The following is a 26,942-nucleotide window of genomic DNA, read 5'->3' as shown; positions in this document are numbered from 1 at the left end:
ATTTCAGAAACTCTACATTGACTTCTTGGGAAAGTATCCGCGCTCGAAAAGTGGCAACGCGTTCATTTTTATAGTTGTTGACCACTTCAGCAAATTTACTTTCCTGAAAGCAATGCGAGAGGCCACTGCATCAAATGTAGTAAAATTCATGGTTGAGGATATTTTCCGAAAGTTTGGTGTACCCGAGACGATACATTCTGACAACGGGGCACAATTCATATCAAAGACCTTCAAAGATATGATTGAAACGTATGGGATAAATCATATCCAAACTGCTCCATATGCCCCGCAGTCGAATGCATCCGAACGGGTCAACCAGTCAGTGTTGTCAGCCATAAGGGCCTATCTGGAGAATGACCACAGGGACTGGGACCTCTACCTCACAGACATTGAGTGCGCCTTGCGAACTTCGATCCATAGTGCAACTGGTGTTACTCCATTTTTCGCCTTATTTGGTCACACCATGTATACCCATGGGGCTGACTATAAGTTAGCCAGAAAGTTGCTTTCCATGACGGACCACGATATTAGGCATGTGGAGCGAAACGATCGAATGGAACTGATTCGTAACAAAATCAGGCAAAATATGCACCAGGCATATGAACAAAGCGCTAAAAGGTATAACGCAAGGGCACGCATGATTACTTTCTCTCCCGGGCAAGAGGTATATAAAAGAAATTATCCCCTCAGTGACTTTGGGAAAAATTATAATGCCAAATTTGCTCGTAAGTTTACCAAGTGCCGTATAGTAAAACCCATAGGAAATAATATGTACTCTCTTGAAGATTTAAATGGGAAGCCTATGGGGGTATGTCACGCAAAAGACCTTAAAAGATGAAAGTTGTACGTATGGTGCCTAGAGTTCTGTGGGAATTTGGAATGGAGTCTAGTTTGAGCAAGATATCTATAGAGAAATAATTTGGAAAATGTACATCCATTATAGCCTTAATATTGCCGGCCAATTGAAATATTCATAATGAACAGCACCCCTACTCTATGCACATCAATATTCTGAAGATTTCCTTTGGTAAAGGGTTACTTACGCCGCTACAATTTTCTTTGAAACGATTTATGTATGTTGTATATCGAGTAGGCGATAAAATAACCATACCACCCCAAGGCATATTAAAGAAGTGCGAATTGATAATTAGATGTCGTTTTTACATTAGTTGAGGCCAAATCATGTTGGCAAGAACACCCATGATGCAATGCAATAACATTTCAAGTCAACAAAATTATTTCACTACAACTCCTTTACTTGAGTTACGCCAATAAGATTTCATAGTTTGCTACTTTTTGTGCATATCTCGCTACAAAAACTTTTGGTATCAAGAGAAGAGTAAGGCCTCAGGGTGCTTACTGGGTAACCGTACTAAATGAAACTTGAGTATACTCATATAAGTATAATAATTCTGAATTGTTTCATAAAAAGCTTTGTTTCACCTAAATTGTGTAGTGGGAAAAACCCGATGTCATTCCTAAATGCTTTATTATTAAGGCCTTATGTAGAAGGGTTTGAAATGTGAATAAGTTGTCCGGAGAAAATGTTTAGCGCACCCTTATTATTCATCATCTTCGTTGACAAATTATTTTTATAAAACAATGTTGGTATGGTGAATTGGTCAGTTGTTTTAATTCATTAATCATATTTTTACACCATGGGATGAATTATCACCTAAAATATGTTTGAATCTTTCTTTCTTTGTAACATACATTTATGTTGAAATGATTTCATTGAGCCGAGTGTGTCATAAGGGTGCATAATTTTCTGGGTAATAGTTTTAGACTTGGATTTGTTCTGAACAACAGAGCAAATCTAACACCAAAATTAAGACATGTCCCAACCCGTCATGATAACAATAACCAAATGCAATTCGATAACTTCTTTAACTAATTTATTAAACCTAACTGTTAACCATTACGCTGCAGTTACACAGGCATTCAGTCGGTGGCAATGGAGAACAAGTATTATACTCGAAAATGTCGAAAATGTTCGACTAGCATACAGTTTCTTGTGTGTTTACACATGCCAGTGCAAGTTCAATTTCAAAATTATTTTAAGCCTCATATAATACACAACATTGCATTATATGTCAGATTTAAAACACAATTCACAAAATATTTTATTATTTTTATTTCGTTTTAAAAAAATTGTTTTCAATCATAAACAGAACGAATCGGGGATTGCCGTCTTTTCAATAGTGTATAAGCCCCGAGGGGAAAACATTTGTTTGCAGCTACCAAGATGTATTACTTTTATTTCATAACCTTTTGAAAATATGCATTAAATTTTTGCATTCTTAAAAGAAACCAAAATTTACATGGATAAAAAAACAGTCTCGGCAACTCTTTTTTATTTTCGACATATCACTGGCAGCCAGTTTAAAATTTTGCTGGCATAAAAAAATCTAATGCCAGTGGAGTCGACAATTCGAAAACTTGTAATGGGGGTATTGAAATATTGTGTAGGTATTGAATTTTTCGAACTGTCACTGATATGTGTAGACGCTGGGTAAAACTATTTAATGGAACAATGATTTGTCATAGACAACAGATCAATCATAACATCAGGCTCGAAACATCACCACCAATCAAAATACATAACTCTAGCCAAGGCATAGTTATAAAAGGTAGAAGTGACAATACAGCTACGACATACGACACTTCGGAAAGCTTTACATTTATACTTTGATGCAAATGTGGGCTGAATTTATAAATGCAGTATTTACATTGAAAAGATGAAGCAAATATTTGTGGCAAAACTGACATGGTCAAAAATGGGACGTCATGCATTAATGCACACATTGCTTTACTTTTTGTTAAATTCCGTTTTTGAAAATAAATTTATTTTATTGAATAATTACCACAATTCCGCCATTTCAAATGTTAGTTGGCTTAACAGTACTAAAGAAATGTCAATTGGTGTGAAGTCCACTTGGAAACACTGCACAAATTCGGCAATTGCTCCTCACTGTGATATGTCGCGTGACATTTATGAAGTCGTGAAGATGTAAATTGACGCATCATACTGCATTTATGAAGTCAGCCTTGTTTTTTTTTTGAGGATATTTAAAATCAATTTTGTTATTCCGGAACATTTCTAAGAACGACACTATGATTCAATATTTTCTTTGACAGTTTATTTTTAATAACAACAATGTGTTTTTTGGGAATGTGGTAGTTGCTGTAATTCATATGCATCTACTTGATATAAAGATGCCTTGAAACTAGCCAATTTTAAATCAATGTTTTTTTAATTCCTTTATTGAAAACTGGTTCGTTCGAACCAATAAATTAATATAGTATTGGATATGTCTTGCTTGTCGGGCTGACTTCCATATCGTTAGTTGCTTTGTGTTTTGTAAACTTAGGAAAATCTTTCAGTTGCACACTCATGCATCGTACACAACAATGCTTTTTGCTTTTTACCTACATTGTATATTATTTGTCATTTGTAAAGCAATTGACAATACGGAAGTCTGCCTCACTTTTTCCACAAAGATAAGATCATGTTTCTCGTTTCTTGGATATTAAGGAATATTTAGAATGGACAATTAATCCATGAATGCAAATTAAAATATCACATAATAACACGTTCCTTATTATAGCAATTAATTGTCCATAGAGGCGGAGAAAACCTTTATGGCACAGTTCCCATTTGTTTATGTTGTCAATAATAGCATAGGAAAATGCAAATGCACAAAACACACACATTATAAACTGACACCACGGCTACTAGTCCACGATTACGTACATACTGTGCAGGCAAAATGCATATTGGTTCCATTCCGACTCCATAAGCATAAAGGGGTAGGTAATTGGGGCATAATCAATACGCCACTGCACGACACACACATTCATGAGGCAACCGCGGGACATCAGAAATTTCTACACCCTGCAACCACCATTAATCGCTAGTAACCATTTCTAACACCACCTAGTTAGGGAGAAAGAGTTGTTAGTATAGTTAACAAAACAAAGGAATATCATGTTTACCATACCACTTTCCGCCAATACATACCAAATTGCCCGGCATGAGACAATCAGGGAGTGGGAGTTCCCCACGTTCAAAGGACTTCCATGGCCATGCACATCAACTTCGTCTCGTTTTCCTTGTCGAATTTGAAGTTTTGTTGCAGGCCACGTACTTGCAGCGAACAAAAATAATAATGGGCCGTCCTAATGTTTGCCGGCTGAAAGGGGGTGGGGGGATATTTTTATGCATCCAGAATATGGTTAAATTTTCACAGTTTTCCGTCCTCTTATCATAGCGCTTAAGTAGTTCCATCAAATTATAATGGAAAATGACGGAAAATGTCGACAAAAGTTGAACAGTTTAAATATTTATAGTTTTGTAGAAGTTGCGTATTGCTGATTGTGATGTAAGTTCTAGTTGTTAGCGTGTTCAGAAATGTGGATATGGTAAGATAGGGATCGCTACGCCGAAATAGGACAACATGCAGGGTTGTTTTTTTGGGAGTAGGAAGTTTTCGGAGTGTAGACAGTAGTGTTGGTAAGCGTGAATCTAGGGAGTAAGGTTGGTGTAAATGCGCTATAAATAAGAAAAAGGAACGCACATGTAAACGGTTCTACTTTAACATATGAATACCATGAAATTTGAGGAAAATTGGGAAATAGAATAATACAGAAGTGCGGGGAAGGCGACGTTGCCATTAGATTGCTAGTAAATGTTCCTTGATGGGAGAACCAAACCTCGGTTTGTATTTTTTCGTTGATTTATGTTTTTAAAAATAAAAAAAAAAAAAACAATTTTATTGTGGAAATAGAAAGCCTAATTGTATTGCTTTTTGAAGAACAAAGTTACAAAGTGGGAAAAATCCTTATTTGGGTAATTTTTATTGTAATAATATACAACATTTTTTTGATTCCTTTGGTTCCTTCATTGGCGGACAGATTATTCTGTTTAGACAAGTCAGTCGATTTACTTTTTACAGTTGTCTAGCAAAAGAGAATAGAAACTTCTAATTCTCTGAGAAAGTTCTGGCCGGACAATTCTTGCTGGGAAAGTAACCAGACAAACCTGTTGTCAGCTGGTAGGGTATTCACAATAGAGTGATGTCAATTCCGAATGAATAGATGGAAATTGACAGATAAGAAGAACAGCCAGCAAAGAAAATTGAAAAATTATGAAGAAAAATGGTGTTTCATGGAAAATTAGCGTCTGGCGGGAGTTGCTAAATTGAGGGCTATATAAGGAGGTGAACAAAGGAAAACCCAAAATCCTAGTTCAGACGTTACCCGAGTGAATATTACGCCCAGACGGCAGTGAATCAAAGATATAAACGTTTAGTTCGTTACTTTTATTTTAAAATATTGTGAGTAGAATTAGTGGTGATGTCACAAATAAATGTGTAAGTGGTGATGTTTGTGTGTTTTAACAGAGATTTTCCGGCGGTTTACCAGTCGTCCAAGAAGACAGCGGAGGCTGGCGCTTTTTGTTCAACACAACGGCAGAAACAAACCTCTTTCCTGGTGGCAGGGTGGAAGGAAGTAATTCATTGGTGCCGGGTAATAATCCAGTAAGAGCGTGGAAACATTTTAGTTGTGAGACGGGTGCCTGGAGAAGACCTAAGCGTTAAGTCCGTCACTGTGCATCATTATTCGGCTGGACTGGGTCGGTCGTGACTTGTATCCAGGTGCATTTATCGTGTCCTATCCACCGCTGCTGTTGCAAATTAAGACAAGCCAATCACGTAAAGAGTCCAGTGGCATTTGATGATAATTTTGGCGTAGAAGAGTTCGCCTTTCAAAACGTCTTTGAGCTGTAAAGAAAGAAAATTAAACCAATCAATTTGTGGTAACGTCATATACCAGGTAAAAGGTGTCTTACCGTTGTGTTGTTGTTTTTTTGTATATCCAATTTTTGTCTGCATCATTTCGTGTGTGATTTTGGTAACGTCTTGAAGAGAAATCAACCAGAGACCAGCTACAGTATCTGCGGTTCTGAAAGGAAGATAATAGAGAGAATTTTTCCGTTAATATAAAAATCATATAATCAACACTTTTGAGATATAAAATCTAAAAGAAATCATTTTTGAAAATAACTAAATTTGCGTAGTTTTAAGTAAATAAGCATTTGTAAGGGAAAAATACCAGGAGTAGTTTAACAAAAGGCTGAGTGTGTTGCAAGAGGATTATTTCGTGTCCTTGTCGAGTTGTTTTTCGTGCCGATAGGTTTTGGCGGCAAAATACCCAGTTAAGAGAGCTCTTTTAGGTGGTAGAGTAAAGATCTAAAGGCGCGATTTTTGCGCGCGGAAAGACAAGGTAAAGGTTTAATGCTTTTCTTCCACAGAGGATTGAAGCCATTTTTATTTGAGTAGAGAAATCCAGGTATTATTCTTATCTATTATTCTATTTCATATTTTTGTTTGTTATTTTTACGCGATCTTTTAAGAGGAAATTATTAGAAATTTTAAATGTTTAATAGATTTAATTATTTGCCCAATAAATCAATATGTGTTAGTATTTAAATTTTAAATAATAATGTGTTGCTAATTTTGTGTCATTTGGGGGATGTTGGCGTGAAGTAAGAGTGTGATTGGAGAAGTGTGGTTTGTGGGGGTCCAGAGGAAAGCAAGGTAAGGACATGCTGGACCCAGGTAGGGTGGGCTAGTGCGGGCTCACTCCAGCAAGGTCCCGGCGTGAAGTTTCCCTTTGTATGGTTTTAGGACGAAGTAAAAGTAATAGAATGTACCCCCTCTTTCGACGTTAGTGTGCTGGGTTCGGTTGGCGGGTTGAGTTCCCTAGCCCTGAGGAGTCCTCGTAGTCGGTCAATTGGCCTAATCGAACGCCGAGGTAATGCACACATAACAAAATAAATAACTACATACTAAAAAAATCTCTATATTGCATTGAATAACACTAAGTTATGGTACCTTTTAAAATAATGCAATATGGAGTTTTTAGTATTTATTACAAAAGGTTCCAGTTAAATCTTTATAGTCAGTTTAACTTTTTTGGGCATGTGGGTTAGGCCGTTTTGGCGCTGACCGCCTCAAATGAAAGAATACGAATTTCAAATGGAATAATTCGAATAATAAATGAAATAATTCGAATTTCAAATGAGTTACACATGGAATTCTCGAATTACAATTGAAGTGTTTCGAATGTTTACAAATTGAATTATCGAATTCCAAATGAAATGTTACAAATTACAACTAAAATTAATTGTAATATATTTGGGATTTGGCTTGGCTTTGAAATGAATAAACATTAAATTAAAAAAAATATAATATTTCGAATTACATCTTAAAAATTGTTTCAATTTACAAAGGCAGTTCTCGAATTATAATTAAAATGTTTTGAATTATATCTTGAAAAAAACGTGTAGTGGTGGTGTTGGATTTATATTATTCTTTCCAAAACATTAACTTTCTAACTAACATTTTCTCTCTTTTACTCTGTTAGACTAACCATGACCAAAAATTAGAAAATGCAATTAATGTATTTGAGATGGAATTTAAAAAATTACTTTCTGATCATGAAATTTGAGACAATCCATTTGGCCATAACTTCGTCACAACATCAAGAAGCATAATATGTAAATAAAATGAAACAAGAATTAAAAGCATCAAATCAAAATTAAAAAATACGTTGTTAAATATATTCTTAGTTATACATACATATATCAGTTTCAAATTTATAATTAACACAAATTTCTTTTCACATCTCTATTAACATTTTTTTACATTTCACGTTTTATTCCTTTTTCTTAATATAAATATAAATGTGTTTAAAAATTTGCAATGCTTTTTATCTAAAACAAAGTAAATTTTGTAATAAATTGTTCTTGAACGTAAATTGAAGATTAAATGATCGTTCGTATACATCCATTAAAGTTGTATGTAATAAAATCAGTTTTTTTTAATTGTAGTATGTACTTAAATTATAAGTTATGAGATTTAGTTCTTAAGAGATAACAACAGAAACATCTAAATTTACAAAAATGTTTAAAAAGTATGTTTTGAATTCCAAGAAAAAATTTCAATTCATTACTAATTTTGTTTAATTATAGTATGTTTATAAACTTGCGTCATATGTATGAATATTCCGTTCGAAATTTACAAATTAAATTATTAATATGTAATTAATTGTTAACCTTCTAATCTTCCTTCCTTTTAATTTTTCTATAAATATATTTTAATTTTGTTGAATTTGAGAGTACTAATTTATTTTAATATAGGGTGTTATTCTGAACCAAAATTCCCCGTGGGTTTTGTCTTTCCGCCGTTCCAACTTAAGGGAGAAAGTAAAAAAACTCACGGGGAATTTTCGTTCAAAATAACACCAACAGTCTTCGGCGTAATAATACTTGATATATTGGTTCAAAATTGACCCTTTTACAGTTTCGCATGGATTCAAGTAGCCATATTATTATCATTTCAATATAAACCCAGCAAAAATACTCATTACAAAACCTCCTACTAACCCATTATTTTAACTAGAACATTTCGCGCAAAATAAGTAGTCATTTTTTGGCCACTTAAATAAGTAGTTGCGACTTTTAGTAACTGCTTATTTTATTGTCCTCTTATTGAGCTCATTGGTAGGAAGAGAAGATCATGCCAAAGCGTTTATTCTAGATGTTGTGCAACTCCAAAGCCAATGAATCCCACACACGACCACTGGGTGTAGAGAGGTCCAAGTTATTCGTGGATCTACAACCCATCCAAATGGAAAGGAAGAAGAAAGTTTCGTTAAATTAATTCATCGAGAATTGAACGAAATCTGGTGCTAAAAAGTCTGGCTGGGGTCAAAGATACTTGGGGGGTTATTCTGAACAAAATTTTTATTTTATTTTTTTTTATTTATTATTATACCCTCAGCATTTATGCTAATGAGGGTATATACACTTTCATACGGGCAAAATGTGCCTCATCGAAATAATGGTTTTAGACCCCAAGTATGTTTGGACGAAATGTGTTTCAGACAATTTGGAGTTGATTTAGCCATGTTCGTCCGTCTGTCTGCCTGTCTGGCTGGCTGGAGCGCACGATAACTCTCGAACGGATCAACCGATTCGGTTCAAAATTTGGCTTTCGTAATATTTTGTCCAAACTTAGTTTAAGTTCGAAGATGGGTTATATCGGTCCACTCTTTCCGGTACCTCCCCCACAAAAGTTCGGAAATTTTGTGCCCACGATAACTCTTAAAGGAAGTAACCGATTTTGTCCATACTTTGCACATCGACTCAATCGGTCCACTCCTTCGGGTACCTCCCACACAAAATTTCGGAAAAGTTCAGTTTGGGACCTGCTTTCAAATCGCTTTGATTTTTGTTGTAGCAACTTTTAGTCTCTGCCCCCTATACGACGCTATAAGTTTCATCGGGTGCAAGTCCATACTTCCTGAGAAAATAGCCTGAAAGTTACAAAAAAAACCCCTATGACACCGTGTGTAGTGGTTGGAGCGCAAGATAACTCCCGAACGGATCTTCCGATTCGGTCAAAAATTTGGCTTTCGGAATATTTGGTCCAAACTTAGTTCAAGTTCGAAGATGGATTATATCGGTCCACTCCTTCCGGTACCTCACCCACAAAAGTTCGAAAATATTCGGAATGTTTGTGCCCACGATAACTCTTGAAGGGAGTAACCGATTTGGTCCATACTTTGCACATCGTAAAACTTCTACCAGACTTAGATGAGGTTCCAATATGGACACAATCGGTAAACTTCTTCGGGTACCTCCCACACAAAATTTCGGAAATGTTCAGTTTAGGACCTGCTCTCGAATCGCCTTGGTTTTTGTTGTAGCAACTTGTATTCACTGCCCCCCATACGAAGGTACAAGTTTCATCAGGGGCAAGTACATACTTCCTGAGAAAATAGCCTGAATGTTCAAAAAACCCCCACACAAAATTTCGGATAAGTTCACTTTAAGACCTGCTATCGAATCACTTTGATTTTTGTTGAAGCAACTTACGTTCGCTGCCTCAATTACGATGGTAAACGTTTTTTCAGGGGCAACTCCATACTTCTTGAGAAAACAGCCCAAAGGTTGTAAAAACCCCCTATGGCACCCCCATGGTCTATGTAGGTCCATTCCTTTAAGTACCTCCTCCGCAAAACTTTTGAACTTTAATCCTAATCAACATTCGCCCAAAATTTTAAAACCACCTAAATACAAAAATTTTTTTGGGAAAAAACTGTTTCAATTTACACAGGCTGAGGGCAAAGCCGACTGATACTTTTTTACTAGTTCATACATAGTAATGCAAAAAGTCTTTAAGTCCAAAGTGCGAATTACAAATAAGTACAAAATTTCTTGCTGATTAATCCATGACTAAGATAACATTATACAAAAATAAAAAAATATAAGGTCTGTAAGATATCTTCGCAAGTAAAAAGTACTTGCAAGTACTCAGCAAGTTCTCAGTAACTTCTCCGCACTTATTTTACTCTCTCGAAGCTAAAAATTTGCAGAATGTTATCGAACAACAATTTGCAAAAACTTGCGAGAAGTCAGCTGATTTGACAAACAAGAAGTTTGGCGGGTAAGATTTAATTTAAAAATCGAAGATTGTTTACGAAAATTGTTTGCTACAAAAATAATTCTCTTTCCATATCATAAATTAACGGCTGGCCGTCCACATAGTAATCCTCCTACTCCATGGATGCGCCGCTTTTTGCTGGGATTTGATGCCTTAGAAATAAAACAATCAACATTTTCTTAACGAATTGTTGATTCTTTGTATCATTAATGAATTTTGAGTCATGCAATTGTTGTAATCATGCCATGGTACTTTTGGAATCTTTCCTCCGCAAAAAATCTCAACGCAGCGCACATTTTTAAAAGTGGGGGTTTTGCTGTTGATCTATAACTTACTTTGAAGTCATACTTTAACGTTTCCACAACATAAACTACGGCATCCCTTGGCAATCGAAAATACGCATTAAACCTAAAATAATTACTGATCATACCGATATTTCCAACATGCATCAATATACAGAGCAGATGGCAATTCTAATGGATTCGACTTTTCCCTCAAATTTATTTTGATAGATGTTATGTCCTGTACATTTTCTTCGTCATAAAAAATAATTCCATTGAACTTATAATTTTAAAATAGTTCTTATTTGGCGAATTGTGGGTTTTGCATTGTCAATGCAATGTTGTTGACAATAGGTGTGTACGATAACCCAATAATTTGTACAAATTCGTACAAATTTTTACTGAATGCTGTACGATAACAAAATTATCCAGCAAAAGAGAGCGAGTTTGGAGAGATTTTGTGACTGAGAACTTGCAAATTTTTGCTGGGAAAATTTGTCCCGCAAAAATTTGCAAGTCTGATCAGCTGACTTTTAATCATCTGTTCAATGTAAACAACTCGAAATGTTAACATTTTTGACCAAGAAAATTTCACAATTGCACATTTTTTTAGATTCTAAAGCGTTGTGGAGAGGATTAAAGCATTAAATAAATAAACTGAAATTTTAAAATTTATGTTTTTGTTACGTTTGGTTTAAAATATCAAAAGAAACAAAAACAAATTTCATACATTTTCGGAAATAGCTGACTATCCTGCAAGTTTTTGCAAAATGCTGTTCGATAACTTTCTGCAATTTTTCTTGCTTGAGAGAGTAAAATTCACTGAGAGAGGTTGCTGGAACTGACTGAGTAATTATTGCTGGGAAAGTTATCGTACACACCTAATGCATAATCGACCCCTATGTTTTTGCGAAGAATTTCAAAGTCCGCCACAATATATTCGAATTTAAATCAGCTGATCAAACTTGCAAATTCTCAGTAACAAAAGTCTCCAAAATTCTCTCACAATTGTCTCCAAATTCGCTCTCTTTTACTTTACAAGTTTGTTATCGATCATTTTGTAAAAGTTTTTACAAATTTGTAAGACCAAAGTGCGCATTACAATTGCAAAAATAATAACAAAAAATTAAAAAAAGAAACTAGAAAAACGGCTCCCCAGCCAAAAAAGGATGAAAGGTATTGAATTAAAATCCCATGTTAATAATAATCCACGTACTACAGGCACTGGGCTACGTATTTAAGCACATGATATAATTACGTTTAAATGTATTGGGTGAATATGCAAAACTTCGCAAGTTAAGAGGCAGGTGATTCCAAAGCCTTGCTATTCAAAAGCGAGGGAGTAAGATTTGTGGAATTTCACCGTGAGTTTTGACTTTTGTGTTTCAACTTAAAGGAGAAAGTGAGAAAACTCACTGGGAATTACGTTCAGAATAACCCCCATTAAAGACCAGCGAAATGCAGGTTCATTCTAAAATAGTAATTAAATACGGGAGTAAGATACTTCACCGCTTAAAGCCACGTTTAACCAGGGTTTCGGAGTAGAGCCATTTTTAGTTCGACTCCGACTCTGGAGTCGACTTTTTTCACGACTCCAGACTCGACTTAATAATATATTATATATTAATAATATATTTTTGTAAGTAAAATGTCTAAAAATTACCGGCTACCTCGATGTTCCGAGACATATTGCCACCCACATGGTGAAAAAAATATACGAACACAACCCTATGATTTCTAAGGTGGCCGCCCCTGGTCGAAGATTCGTCCAAGTCAATCCGGTGTATATTGCCGACCGCTGTCGAATCGTGATATAGGGTATCATATAGTCAGCCACGCCCGACTACGAATCCTTTCCCCTACTGATTAAAATTGTTACAGAATATGCCGATATGTCGGCCTACGTACTTGAAAATCGTTCAAAACTTGTTAAAAACAATTAAAGCCTTAAACATTTTAATTATTTTATAAAATATCTACGATTTTAATTAGAGATAAAAGACTACTTTTTACATAAGTTTGCGATAATAATATTAACAATAAAATATTACACTATATATATGGAACATTTAAATGTGATACCATAAATTAAAACGACATTACAAGTTATTATTAATAAAAATTTTAAAAATACTTAGTCTTGAAATTGTTGCTCATTTATCACCGCCATGGGAAAACTGTTCCTTGTCAATGTGTTGAGCTTGCAACATACTATAGAATAGAGAAGAACTATCTTGGGCTAGGGCTTGAGGTGAACCTTGTTCTCTTATTTGGCCTTGATCGACAACAATAATACGATCCATACTGTGTAACCCTTGCAGTCGATGTGCTATGAAAATTACGGTAGAACTTTTAAATGATGATTTTATTGCTTGATGCATGGCAAACTCAGAGTCGACATCTAAATTCGAGGTACCTTCATCGATACACACCACCTTGGAATTTTTCAATAAAGCTCGAGCTAAGCAGAGTAATTGTTTTTGGCCTGCCGAAAGATTAATGCCACCACGTTCTAATTTACCATCTAAACCACCCATTGATTGTACCAGACAGGTGACAGCATTACAATTTGTTATTGCATGCCATATTTCCGAATCATAATGAACTCCCCGAGGATCAAGATTTTCTCGTACAGTTCCTTCGAAAAGGAAAGGTTCTTGGGGTATAATGCCAATACGATCTCGCAAGGCGTAAAGTGATAAGGTTTTCAAATTAACACAATCCAGTAGAATTTCGCCCCTTGTTATGGGTGCCACACGCATTAGGGCTGCCAATATTGAAGATTTTCCGGCTCCAGTACGGCCCACAATGGCCAAACGTTCAAAGGCTTCAGTTTTAAACGTGATATCCTGTAAGGCCGGTGTTAAATGTTCTCTATAACGCAACTCAACCTTTCGGAAATCTATTGAACCTTGGGCAGGCCAGCCAAATGGTGGATTTACGGTACCCTCAGCATTGTCTTCACCTTCGATTTGTAAATATTGTTCAATACGTTCAACTGCCACCAATTCTTGTTCGGTTTCAGCCACGGCATTGAGAACACCACCCAAGATATGTGTTACACTTAATGCATATGAGATGGCCAAACCCACAAGACCAGGATTACTTGCATGAGCGGATGTGACAGCTGCCAATATGCCAGCACCACCTACCAATGCAGCTCCCAATAGCTGTAAACGCATACTCAGCCAATTTTGAGCCGCCGATGAACTCAATTGGGCTTTAATACTTTCTTCCAGCTTTGCATGAAAATCCCTTTGAAATCTTGAACTGGCACGCATTGTTCTAATGGTATTTAATCCTTGTAAAGTTTCTGTAAAATGTGTGTAAAGCGGCGATAGGGCATTACTGGAAAGACGTTTAATATCGCGCGATGCATGTCGATATCTATGTTGTAAGCTAAGATATATCGGAACCATTGGTACAATAATTAAACCCAACCAAGGCATGGCATACAGACTGATGACAATCGAACCCACCAAACCCACCACTTGAGCCAATAAAATATTTAAAATGAATGGCAGAGAATCGTCCACGGTGTAGGTATCCGAAGAGAAACGATTGAGAATGCGTCCCACAGAGGTAATATCGAAGAAACTGAATTTGGCCTGAAAAGAGACATAAAAGAGGGACAAAATACATAAATTAAAATGGGTAAATGTTTTTTTTTGTAAAATTGTTTCGAAATCATAGCAATTCCCATAAATTTGACAAAGTTGTAAATCATTAAGGCGTATCTACCATTCTATCTTGACGCACACATTTAACTTAATTACTTTAGGATTATTGAGGTCAAACAACAATATTTGAATATTTTTATACTTACATACATAACCTTATTTAGAAGTTTATTGTGAATAAATTTTGCTGCCTTAAGACCAGCATAGGCAAAGAGAAACGATCTAGCCATTGTTATCAGAGAATTGGTAATGGTTAAGGACGCATATATACCCAAATAATAACCAGTTGTGTGGGTACCATCAGTATCCGAATCATTTGCAAACAATTTCACAGGTTTTATGACATGTAACAATGGATCCGTAACATTCCCCGATGTATCATTTGCATTGCCATCTAATGTTGAATCTGTTACCCAATGCGCCAACCATGCATCCGATAAATTTCTTGTTATTTGCATAAAAACTACCGAAAATAATACCAATATAGCTAAGGGCGAAGAGACGGCTTTCCAATAGCATGCAAATACATTCATAGCCAAGTGGCCATATTCACGAGATTCCTTAGAAGGAGAAAGCCAAGTTTATCATTATTATATTGAAAAATATTAAAGCGGATATTTACCTCTAACATAATGCTGTCTACACTTTTATTATCGCCATCTTTTTGCAAATCATCCAAATTTATTGATGAACGTCTTTCCGTCATCATATCAGCCTCATCATTAGAGTCTTCCAGGCTCAAGTCAATGCTATTTGTCATGTATTCGCTCATTGTAAGCTTACCATTTTCTAAATGTAAAATCTAAAGGGGAGAGAAATTTGGTAATATTTTTGTAAGGCCTAAAAGCACGACGTTTGTAGGGCTTACCTGATTTGCATGGTAAAATAAGGTAACATTACGTGTTATAATAATTCTTGTCTTATCCTTTAGTAAATTTAATATGCAATGTTTAACAATATGTTTGGCAACATGGGCATCCAAAGATGCCAAAATATCATCCAAAAGGTAGACTGGAAAAAATAAAAGGGGATTAAATTAGATACGATTGGAATTATCGCCCATTCATATTTGAATCCGAAAGGCAATATCTTTGTAATAAATTTACTTACATTTCTTGTCTTGATAAACAGCTCTAGCTAATGCCACTCGTGCCCTTTGTCCCCCCGATAATGTGCGACCATTTTCTCCAATACCCACCAAATCGCCACCCAAAGCTATGATGTCTTCATTTAAGGCACATGCAAATAATACAGATTTGTACCATTGTTCATCGAAGACACTACCCCAAACAATATTGTCACGTATTGTACCACGTTGTAGCCATGGTGTCTGTGGTACATAACCAAATCCTGTGATGAAGAGATATTAAAATTATTTCCACAATTTATTCATAAATAACTTCACACTCACCAGATGTCAAGTCATGTATGCAAATGGAACCTTCTATACAATTTACACCCGCCACAATTGCAGCTATTAAACTACTCTTTCCCGAACCCACAGGCCCTTCAATGCATACCAATTCACCCTGTAACAAATGAAACAATTAATGCACATTAAAAAATCAATTTGAATGAAATAAAACCAGTCCAGAAACCCATTTGTCTAGAAGGGAATGTAACAACATATGATGTGTATAGAAGACCTGATCGATCCCATCGGCCTATTGAACAAGTCCGAACTTTTAGTTTTGGCTCATGAGTCCGCGTTGATATTTCATAGCTTCAAGGCGGCGCTGAAGCAGCGGGGATCATGATCTTTGAAATAAAACCATTGCAGACACCCTATACAATTCTCCTTTGTTGTCACCTTCATCCCCAAAAAGAAATACATCAATTTTTTAAATGTTTCTATCATCACTTACCTTTTTAACATCCATATTAATTTGTTCCAAACGGAATGTGGTAATTTGTAAATCATTTTCAATTGCACCGGCTTCATATTCGAATGTGGCATCTTTCAATTGTAAAACTGCAATTGGTTCTTCTACCGTTGATGAAATGGAACTTGCTTTCATTATGGGATTATAATATGAAGAAAAGTCTAAATCTTTGAGCTAAAATAAATTGTTCAAAAAAATCACTTCATTAGGAATCGAAATCAATTTTATAAGCTAACATACATACATCAATTAGTTCCTGGACACGTTTCACTGAAATCCATGCCTCCACCAAACCATTTAATACCCAGGGAAATGCATTAAGTGGACCAATAAGCAAATTTAACAATGCAACACTTGTATAGGTTGTCGAGGCAATTAATGGATTACCCATCCATACCGACACCCCGAATGTAAGAAAACACATTAGTACCGGTGTTGTGGCCCAAAAATAAACACACCATGCATCTAAATATTTACGTTTTCCCAAAAATTTCACCTCCTCTTTACGTAAATTTAGGATTTTCTTTATGAAAACATCTTCCCAAGCATTAAGCTTGATTTGTTTCGCCCCAGACATTGTTTCACTTGTGGCAGAGAGACGAGCATCTTTGGCTGTCATTAAACCCTGTGAATAGTAAGCAATACGTTTGGCCAGCCAACGATTTATGGGTATTAAAGCTGTGGCAAAAACAACACCAGCCAAAAACGCTGCTCCCAATTGCGTGTATAGTAAATAAAGTGTAGTAAACAATTGGAATGGTATACTCCAAAATGAATGAAAGGATATGCAGGAATTGACAATACGATCCGTATCTGTAGACATAAGATTTAAGACTTCTGGGGTTGCATCTTTCAAGCCTCGAGCCTCTAAAGCCTTGCGATAAATGGCACTGACGACACCAATTCTCATTTTCATACCAATCAAAGACATCCGCCACATAAAGTGACAGGAACAAAAGGCATCTAAAAAAGAAACTCTTGTTAAATCAATTCCAAAATAAAAATTCTAGTACTTTATTACTCACAAACCAATTGTGTTCCAAGTAGACCCAAGGCATAGAGATATGGCATCCAATTTGTTTCTTCAGTTTCATCATCTGTTGTCCCGCTAGAGTTAGCTTGACTTAATAAACCACCCAATAGCAGGGGACCAGCAAAACTTGTTATATCCGCTATAAATCGTAGAATGCCAATTGAATAAAACTCTTTACCAAATGCCTTGTGCAGAGCCCATATTAAATTTTTAGATCTTGATATGCTAACTTGTAATTTTTCACTTAAACGTGTGATGTTCAATGCATCCGGCAAATCAAAGAGATCTTCAATTGTCTTCAAATTTCCAGCTAAACCTTTGGATATTAATGGGCCAACCCAATGAAAAAGGAAACGTGATCCAAAATTAGCTTCATCTTGAGCGTGTCCCAAATGAGCTTCATTAAAGTCAAAATGGAAGTGAGTATAACGTTGTGACAATAGCGATGTGGTTTCCGACAAACTATCTTGATGCGGTAACCTTTGGGCGACATACACTGCATTTCCTTTCGGCAATAAAGTGACAACATAGCATAGGTCCAGTAGTAGGGTGGCTAAACTCCATGGCCACCAATCAAAGTGACGACTGGAACGTAACCAAACAGCATCCAAAACAAATACAGCTAGCCACATTACAGTCATAACCAAGGGTCCCCGGTGATTTACATTGCCAAAATTTCTTGAGGAAAGTAAATAACCTGAAATCGATAAGAAGAAACAACACAAATGAAATATACAAATATTTACAAACTTCCAAATTGCTTGGGGATTTTTAACGACATCATCCACCCACCCCTCTCGCCACCGACTCTGCTTTGTTACTAACATAGTATGTACAAAATATAAATCGATAAAAAATAATACCAGCAGATAAGAACACAAAACAAAATCATGTTTCCTATGAAATTTAATTTACTACTTCTCCTTACCTCCATGTACTACCCACATAACACACTCCGCACAAACTATCAGAATATCAGCAGCATACAATTTTACACCCATACGATAAAATTGAAATATTTTTAATACTGGTAAAGCTGCTAATATTAGAGATATTAGAACTCTACAATTTATGGCTATTAGTTGGGTATGATTCCGTGCTACATTTCTTGAAAATGCTCCAAAATTATAGGCCGATATTGCTGCAAATATTGTGTAAACTGGAAATTGTAAGACTATTTCTTGAAAACATGGTAGCAAATCATTGGAATTGGGTGCAAACGGTTTGATGCCCGTCGAACAAAACTCTGACCAATTCCACGCAAAATTCCAATTGGAGTCCGAGGACATGTTGAAGTAGCGCTATAATAGAATGAAAAATATTTATTAAATTGATTTATTCCATTTTTGTTATGAGAACAAGAACACCCTTTGTACCCTTTGTTTACCTTTTTTATCAGCCTGCTAATGACCGAAGACTTTTTCTTTACTCGCTTATGAAGTCCTTTATTATTTTATTGGTCATCAATTGAATGTATTACATGGGCCCATTGCATTGCAATGTGACTAATAACGCAATGCAGTCCCTTCCTTTTCCTAAACTTAACAAAAAAACCGCAACAAAAAGTAAACATTGACTTCAGAGGTGTGTGTCACTTAAGACTAGAGTACGTTACGCACTAACTGCAGTCAATAGACACAGGGTTGCCGTGTCTCATCACATTAAACTATAATAAAGGATGCACATATTTATAACGGAAAAATAAATAAAAATAGTAGACTTGCATGGTGCAATACATAGTCGAAGGTCACACTAGCGCTGTTTCAACATGGCGACTTCGAGTTTATAGACGAGGGGTATGAGTTAGTGAAACCGCTGCACATGGTTTTCTGTGCTTGCGATGTTGCCTCTTCCTATTCATGGTGGAACAAATATAAGGTAAAGTTAATACTACAACAAATACAACTCGAACAACAACCACAAAGGCATTTGTTTTTGTTTGTAACGTTACTGCCAATTGTATTTGTAAACAAAACAAGGAAATGTCTATAAATTATTGGAATTTAAAAAACTAATAATTTTTCACATTTGGTTGAATATTTTGGAAAACATGAATGAAAATTCGTTACATTTTCAATTTTTATGTTTCCACATCATTCCACTAAATGCATAAATTCTCGCAGAAAGTAGAATTCTTGCAGAAAAGTTTGGGGTCGCTAGAAATTCATAGAAAAAGGAGAAGCTGTTTCAATGTTTTGTTTTAGAAATCAAAGAAGCACATGTTTATTAGGGCTTAATTTTTTTTAAATTTTAACAAAATACCACACATATTAACAAACGTTGTATCGCCTCTACAAGCGGGGATTTACTGCGCGGCTTATCGTTCGAACTTGGAGGAGGTTACATATCATTGATATGAAGAAGTCTTTCTGGGAAATGTTTTTTCCGAATGATATATTTTTTTCTCAAAAAATATATGTCCCTAATGTACATCGAAATAGAAATAAATGTATAAAATGTCATATGAAATTTGACACTAAAGTTACAACCCAGTTCTGTCAGCTGTGTATTGCTGCTACCTTTTCTTATTCTACCATGCTTCCTATTATTCTTTTCAAGAAACTCGCAAGTGTGACCAAGGACATAAGGAGAGGCGATAAGGCCAGCTGATTTCACACAATTAGTCTGTTCCTTTACTTTTAAAAATGGTAAAACCGGCAAATGTAGTAGAAGTTGTAAACTGCTCCCATGAATTATATGGTGTCTGAAGTAAAGGAACGCTTTTCGAGTAAAAAGTGGTAGAACTTGAAGATTCTTGCACGTAAAAGAACAGAGCTAATCTGTGAAATTAATAGTATGAAAATGTAAACAAAAATGTTGACAGATTGAAGAACTTTCAATCGACATAGTCTTGCATTATAGTTTCTGGTTCATCTATCATGCTATGCATCATGCTATTGTAGGTTCTGGAACAGAGCTTAAAGATATCGGTACATCGACTTTCTCGCTTAAGTTATTTCTGGCAAAAGACTAAAGTAAAATCCAATGGGATAAAGTGCGCTATTGGTCTGTTCCTTCACCTATTTAAAATTGTCAAAGTGGAAAAAAAAATGTAAAATTGGGAACACTTTTCGAGTAAAATGTGGTAAAATCTGGTGGACTCTGTCATGTGAGGCAATAGTACTAATATTCCCCATAAAAATTCCATAAACACAATAAAACCCCACGATACGCAACATCGGCAACTCTTAATGCTATCAATTTCTAGTGCATTGCCACAATGCTCAGAAAGAAGAAGCATCGAAGTAATAATAAATCGATCAGATTTGTCGAGTTGTGGAACATTTTTCAGATAAAAAAGCCAATTAAATCATATAAATCTGCAGTTTTAAATAGGCAAAGTTCAAATTGGGATTGTTTGCGCACAACCAACCAATTGGAATGTAAAATAAATAGTGAAATCTAGCCTGGGAAAGCATATGAAACCAAAATCTTAAAAAAAAAACATTAGCAATTGATCGGAAAGGATGCGTAATACATCAAAGGTTGAGACCTTAATCGAGACCTGTCGCAGTGAAGGCAAATGGCAGAAAGTTATAGATTTAACCGAGGAGCTAAAGACAGGTTCTCCCAATAATGGTATGGCCACACCTTCACGGTCACTGAACTCATGTTTATAATTACTGATTAATTTCTATTTACAGAGTGTTTAGCTCATTTCTTGGTGGGTGAGGCTCGTTTGGAATCCTATTTGGAAGAGAATCCACCCATTGAAAATAATTTTGCTAAAGCTAAAAACGGGCTCAGTGATGCTCGCCGTAGTTTGCATTTGGTAACCGGGGAAAATGGAAAAACAGCTGGTATTGCATTGGATGCCTATCTCCTATTGGCTAAGTTGTGTTATGCATGCGGGGAATATGAAAAGAGTTTGGAGAATTTTGTAAAAGCGGAATTGAATACCTTGGCGGAAAAGGAATTAACTTTGTAAGTATTGTAGATGAATAAGGCAACATTCAGTGTGAATTATAATGTTAACTCTTTACAGGCGAAGTTTGAAAATTCTCGCAGAATCATATGCCATTAAGGGGCTGTGTTTGGAAAATCAAACCTCAAAGCCATCCTCGAAATTCAAAAAAGCCGAAAAAGAAGCTGAAATGGTAAGATTGTTAATTCTTTATTAGGAAATCAATTAATGTGCCCATTTTTGTTTTCAGATCTCTTGTTTTGAACGTGCCACCGATTTGGGTTTACTCTATCTACAAGAACAAGATATCGCGGCTTATGCTACCTCGGCCAATAACACAGGTGGCTCTACATTGGCCATAAATGCCAGTGTTCAACAATCTGCTAGTAATATGGCCATTAGTTCTACAATTCCAGCAAACCCCTTGGAACTAAACAGACGTATGGGTACCATATTGGAGACTGCGTTGCAGAGGGCACCCATTGTCCTCATTAAGGCTGGTAAACTACAAGAGGCTGTTGACCGTTATCGTATTATGTTAAATGCAATTGAAACCAAGACTACACAATCGCTGCGTCTTACCTTGGCTAGACAATTGGCTGAGGTCTTGCTGAGAGGAGTTTCGGGTACCATTTACTCAGCACCATTCCAAAAGAAAGCTGGTGGTGCATCTACACTAAAAACCAGTGGCACTTCGAAAAAATTGTGGAAACCACGAAAATATGCGGCACGAAATCAGTTTGTACCACGCAATCAACAGGAAGAGACAATTTTGTTGCTGTTAATAGCAGAGGCATTGGCTGTGAGGGATACTGTATTGTCACAAAGTCCAGAATTTAAAGTGGCACGTACCCATGCTATGGGCAATGCTACTGCGGTATATGACCTCTTGACATTAGCCACTGTACGTTGGGGTTTGGTGCAATTGTTAAATGAATCCTTTGAAAAGGCATTAAAATTTTCCTTTGGAGAACAACATGTTTGGCGTCAGTATGGTATATCGCTTATGGCTGCTGGCAAGCATATGCATGCTTTAAGAGTATTACAGGAATCAATGAAACTCAATCCAAGTGATCCGTTACCATGTCTGTTGGCGGCAAAACTGTGCTATGAATCATTGGGTTTAGTGAAAGAAGGATTGGAGTATGCTCATCAGGCATTGAAGAGGGAAACCAAAGGTGGGTATTGTATACATATATAACTTTTTGAACTATGTAATGACGTTAACTAAAACATTATTTTATAGGTTTAAGGCCATCACGAGCCCAACTTTATGTTGGCATTGGCTATCAACAATTAGCCATACACAGCACTTTAAAATTGGAAAGAGAAAACTATAATAAGTTGGCATTAGAAGCATTGGAAAAGGCTGTGCAAAATGATGGCAACGATCATTTGTGTGAATATTATTTATCGCTGCAATATGCCCTTCTCAATAACATTCCAGAGGCTTTGACCCATATACGTTTTGCCTTAGCCTTACGTACAGAACATGCACCAAGTTTACATTTGTTTGCTTTACTTCTAACCGCTTCGCGACGTCCTCGTGAAGCTTTAGTTGTGACAGAAGATGCATTAGAAGAATTTCCGGATAATTTGAATTTATTACATGTTAAAGCCCACTTACAGTTACATTTACAAGATGCTGAAATTGCATTGGTCACTGTGCAACGAATGCTTGCCATATGGCGTGAACTCTACGAAGGTCAAGTAAATGTTGATGAAGAAAAACATTCGGATACGAAGAGTTTAATACTGCATGTTCCATCATCACAAATGTCCGATAAGGATTCAAGTAAGTACAATAATATACTACATTATTCAGGTGATACCTATAATATAACAATCTAACAGTGAATGTTGGGTAATACTATTATTTGTAGATACATTTGTTTTATAATGAATTTGTATTATTTTAGATAATCTAATACACTCAACAAACCTTCGTTTATTTCAATACAATGACTTACATTTATGGAGATCAATTGTTACTTACCCTGATATGGGGTTTTAGAACTACTGCGCCTGTTATTTCCATCAGCAAAATATCTGAATTCATTGCAGAAGAAAAAGCTATAGACAAAACTATCAAAAAAATGGGCGACGATTTTCGATTATTCTTAGGAGGACACGGAAGAAGGAATGTCCTAGGAAGACAATTCATGGGAACTTTTCAATGATTTTTAGGCAAAGTTCAAAGAGGACAATAGGCATGGATATTTCTATGATTTTTAGGAGAACCCAATGTGGACAATGGGCCGGGATTTTTCAATGATTTTAGGAGGACCCAATGTGGACAATAGGCCGGGATTTTCAATGATTTCTAGGAGTACCCAAAGATCATAATAGGCGCGGATTTTTCAATTATTTTTAATAGGTTCCAAGGAGGACATTGGGAGTGTATTTTTCAGTGATTTTTAGGAGGACACAATGAGGACAATAGGCTTATATTTTTCAATAATTTTAAGAAGACTAAAAAAGGACAAGAGGCGTATATTCTTCAATGCTTTTTAAAGGACGCAAATAGGACAAGAGGCGTGTATTTTTCAATGATTTTTATGAGTACCCAAAGAGCATGATAGGCGTAGATTTTTCAATGATTTTTAGGAGTACCCAAAGAGCACAATAGCCGTGGATTTTTTAATTAATTTTAGGAGTACCCACAATAGGCGTGGATTTTTCAATGATTTTTAGGAGTACCCAAAGAGCGCAATAGGCGCGAATTTTTCAATGATTTTTAAAAGTGCCCAAAGAGCACAATAGGCGTGAATTTTTCAATGATTTTTAGGGGTACCCAAAGAGCACAGTGATTTGTAGGAGGATGATTTTTAGAAAAATGTGAATATGTGTAAATATTTTATTTCAGCAAAATATTTTTTAAATTTCCCTTGACCTAAATACAATATCCTTGTGCCAAATATTAATATTTATTTTTATTTTCTTTTTGTAAAATAATTTAAAAATATATAAAAAATATATTTTACAACATTTTTCGGAACATTTTCAATACAATATAAATAATACTGTAAGTTTTGCTGGTTATGAAGATTTATTTGTTAAATTGAAGTTATTCTTTTACTTTGGTTAATCGTACTCAATTTTGTTTTCGATACTATCTATATTCACTTTCAATTTTGTCAAACAACTATCGTAAATCTAAAGCTATAAACAACAAACACCTAACTGATTGTTGCTTTTAATTGAAATGCTAATAAGTAATCTAAAACAAATTGAAGGACATTTCCGAGGATACTTATATTCACCAAAAAAAAAAAAAAATTTAAGAAAAGAAGCAAGCTATTTATTTCTCTTTGACTTAACATTTTATGGTAATTTTGTAATGTTATTGCCGTTTCAAGTTATATGCATTATTTCCTAGTAATATTTTGTTACAATTTTATTTGTTTGTTTCCCTTTTTGCCCTTATCTCATCATATTACGCAATGCTTGTTTGGTAGTTAATTTTCTTTTTTTGTATATCCTGAAATTTAATTTAAAGATTCTGTTTATGCGGCTTCTTTGGCGGCAGTATCTCGGGTGGAACAAGCTTTGAGTGAGGCGGCAAGTTCTCTTAGTTCGTTTACACCAAAACCAGGACCACAAAGGCCATGGATGATACAAATTAAGGTAATGAGCAAAGTCTTGGTTTCTATCATTAGTGTTCTCATATATTTTTTTGACAGATTTGGTTACTTTTGGCCGATGTCTATTTGTCCATTGAACAACCCACAGAGGCATTGAATTGCATTCACGAAGCATCACAAATTTATCCCTTGTCACATCAAATCATGTATATGGTATGTTTAGAGGAAACCATGTCTTTTCTTAATTTACAATAACATTGTGTTTTCTTTATTCCTCAGAGAGGCTTAGTTTGTGTTTACCAAGAACAATGGAATGAAGCTAAACAATGTTTCTTAAATGCTGTGGCCGCCAATCCAAACCACACCGAAGCCTTGAGGGCTTTGGGAGAAACCCATCATGTTTTGGGTGAACCACGTTTGGCTGAAAAACTACTTAAAGATGCTGCAAAATTAGATCCAAATTGTCCAAAAATATGGTAATTATCAGAATTTTATTTTATTATAAGTCATTTTTTGTAATTATTTTTTTTTTCAGGTTCGCCTTGGGCAAAGTTCTTGAAAGCTTAGGCGAATATACGGCATCAGCAGATTGCATGGCTACGGCTCTGCAGTTGGAACCCACATGTCCTATACTTCCATTTACCTCAATAGCATTAACATTCGATTAAAAGGGCTGATCTGTTTTTTCCTTTTCTCTTTTAATCCAAGACAAAAGTCAGTCCTCTGTGTCCACAACAGTATTAACTTAAGTGGTGGATATATTTTGTTTATTATTTTAATTATTGATTAGTGGAAAAAAGATAATCAAATGTTACTATTATTATGTGTATGTTGTTTGCTTGTTACTTCTATATAGTGTATACGTGTATTTGGTGTGTTTTCCTTGGTTAAAACATAAATTTAACGAATTATATACAAATATATACATATGGCAATGGTTCCATACAAAACAGGATGTGACGCTTTAGTTATGCTGGGAGGCCGATGAGGTCTGATTGCTTTTAAAAATCTGATAAAGGGGCTTAGCTAAATTGCATGCGCGTTATTCTAAACAAAAACAAAATACATGTATTTCAAATTTGAAATAAGGGGTCGTAGTTGCGTTGCCTGATGAGAAAATCATACAATTAAAATAACTGAAACGACAGAAAATTTTGTCAAATCCATTCAATGTCAGTGTTTTGAACCTTCAGTTATTCATTTAATTGTGAAAAAGTATTAATTCCATAAAGAAATGGAAATTTCTATTTTTTAATTTGCTTTCGGCAACTCAACTGGAGTTCGGTTGCTATACATTATCAACCCCTAAATGTATTTTGTTTCAAATAACGCACACGCAATTATTTAGGTAAGTCCCTTACAAACATACAAAAAATCATACCCGAAAAGTGTTCGATGACTTCACAAAGTGTACAATTTATATGAGAGCAGGGACCTAATTAGTACATTCCATTCGATCGAGTATTTGCTAGTAAATGAAAAAATCGAACTATGAAAACCTATGCGTTCTTCAAACACTTCGAAGAACATTAGCTTTGTTCCCGTACTTTTTAATGGTAAAACTCGTAAAAGAGAGAACTGCAAAAAATTTGTTCCCACACACAAGTTTTTTGAAATAGTTCGGGAACGGAAAAATGGAAAATACGCCAAAAAAACTGGAACAAATGTCAAAGTCGGCGTATCAGCCAATCAGACCCCGGCAACCATGTTACAATTTTTTTACTCGCCCAAATTTGTCGTGTAAAAAGTTTTTAAAGAGAGCATCATTCAGCGCCATATTTGTTTAGAGAGAAGTGAACATTTTACAACTTTTTTGTATACGGGAACGCTTTTTCGAGTAAAATGTGTAAAAGTCGTAAAAATTGTAAAAACTTTTTAGTTCTGGAACACATCTATTAAGAAACAATGCAGGTTGCAGGTAATTTAAAATCGCAATCTAGGAGGGACATTTCATATAATAGTGTCAGAAACGGAATTTATGAATTCAAAGATCTATTCCAGAAGAATTCCATGTCAATTGGGTCGTTAAATTCGGTTTCATCGTACAATAATTCATAGGTAGGCCA

The 26,942-nt window shown here is 35.5% G+C and overlaps 3 protein-coding genes and 2 long non-coding RNA genes across 9 annotated transcripts in view; 2 read left to right on the top strand and 3 right to left on the bottom strand.

Moving 5' to 3' along the window:
• The window catches only part of mtsh (mitoshell), a 56,040-nt gene extending 47,866 nt beyond the window's left edge, over positions 1-8,174 (top strand). For all 3 annotated transcript variants that reach the window (XM_073970069.1, XM_073970067.1, XM_073970068.1), the window contains exon 8: positions 7,429-8,174. In XM_073970069.1, the coding sequence (XP_073826170.1) occupies positions 7,429-7,512 (84 nt within the window). In that variant the 3' untranslated portion in view covers positions 7,513-8,174. The remainder of the gene's footprint in view (positions 1-7,428) is intronic.
• LOC141394915 (uncharacterized) lies at positions 2,122-4,736 on the bottom strand. The gene is made up of 2 exons (XR_012410517.1): positions 4,022-4,736; positions 2,122-3,937 (listed from the first exon to the last, which is right to left on the bottom strand). It is a non-coding gene; the product is annotated as an uncharacterized lncRNA (long non-coding RNA).
• On the bottom strand, positions 5,303-6,743 carry LOC141394912 (uncharacterized). The gene is made up of 2 exons (XR_012410514.1): positions 5,852-6,743; positions 5,303-5,783 (listed from the first exon to the last, which is right to left on the bottom strand). It is a non-coding gene; the product is annotated as an uncharacterized lncRNA (long non-coding RNA).
• Positions 8,175-11,728: 3,554 nt separating the features above from the next.
• On the top strand, positions 11,729-25,831 carry Ttc7 (tetratricopeptide repeat domain 7). 3 transcript variants are annotated; one of them, XM_073970063.1, is made up of 10 exons: positions 11,729-11,968; positions 20,715-20,967; positions 21,033-21,312; positions 21,374-21,485; positions 21,543-22,470; positions 22,539-23,087; positions 24,792-24,919; positions 24,976-25,089; positions 25,156-25,352; positions 25,412-25,831. In XM_073970063.1, exons 2-10 carry the CDS (start codon positions 20,856-20,858, stop codon positions 25,542-25,544), a joined length of 2,553 nt encoding a protein of 850 aa, XP_073826164.1. In that variant the 5' UTR covers positions 11,729-11,968; positions 20,715-20,855; the 3' UTR covers positions 25,545-25,831. The 3 variants fall into 3 exon arrangements, with proteins under 3 accessions (XP_073826164.1, XP_073826167.1, XP_073826166.1); XM_073970066.1 differs by having other exon boundaries at positions 11,823-11,968; positions 24,822-24,919; XM_073970065.1 differs by lacking the exon at positions 11,729-11,968 and having other exon boundaries at positions 20,600-20,967; positions 24,822-24,919.
• LOC141394907 (ATP-binding cassette sub-family C member 10) lies at positions 12,753-19,118 on the bottom strand. Its single transcript, XM_073970062.1, has 11 exons — positions 18,776-19,118; positions 18,317-18,689; positions 17,381-18,085; positions 16,600-17,318; positions 16,338-16,529; positions 15,884-16,001; positions 15,583-15,822; positions 15,341-15,483; positions 15,095-15,274; positions 14,619-15,032; positions 12,753-14,400 (listed from the first exon to the last, which is right to left on the bottom strand). Exons 2-11 carry the CDS (start codon positions 18,675-18,677, stop codon positions 12,946-12,948), a joined length of 4,527 nt encoding a protein of 1,508 aa, XP_073826163.1. The 5' UTR covers positions 18,678-18,689; positions 18,776-19,118; the 3' UTR covers positions 12,753-12,945.
• Positions 25,832-26,942: the final 1,111 nt, after the last annotated feature.

The sequence above is a fragment of the Musca autumnalis genome, unplaced genomic scaffold (assembly GCF_047663935.1).
Source record: "Musca autumnalis isolate F117 unplaced genomic scaffold, ASM4766393v1 scaffold_2, whole genome shotgun sequence".
NCBI classification, from domain to species: Eukaryota; Metazoa; Arthropoda; class Insecta; order Diptera; family Muscidae; genus Musca; species Musca autumnalis.
Note: the sequence above shows the minus strand (reverse complement) of the source record. Positions and strands in the feature narration are given on the sequence as shown.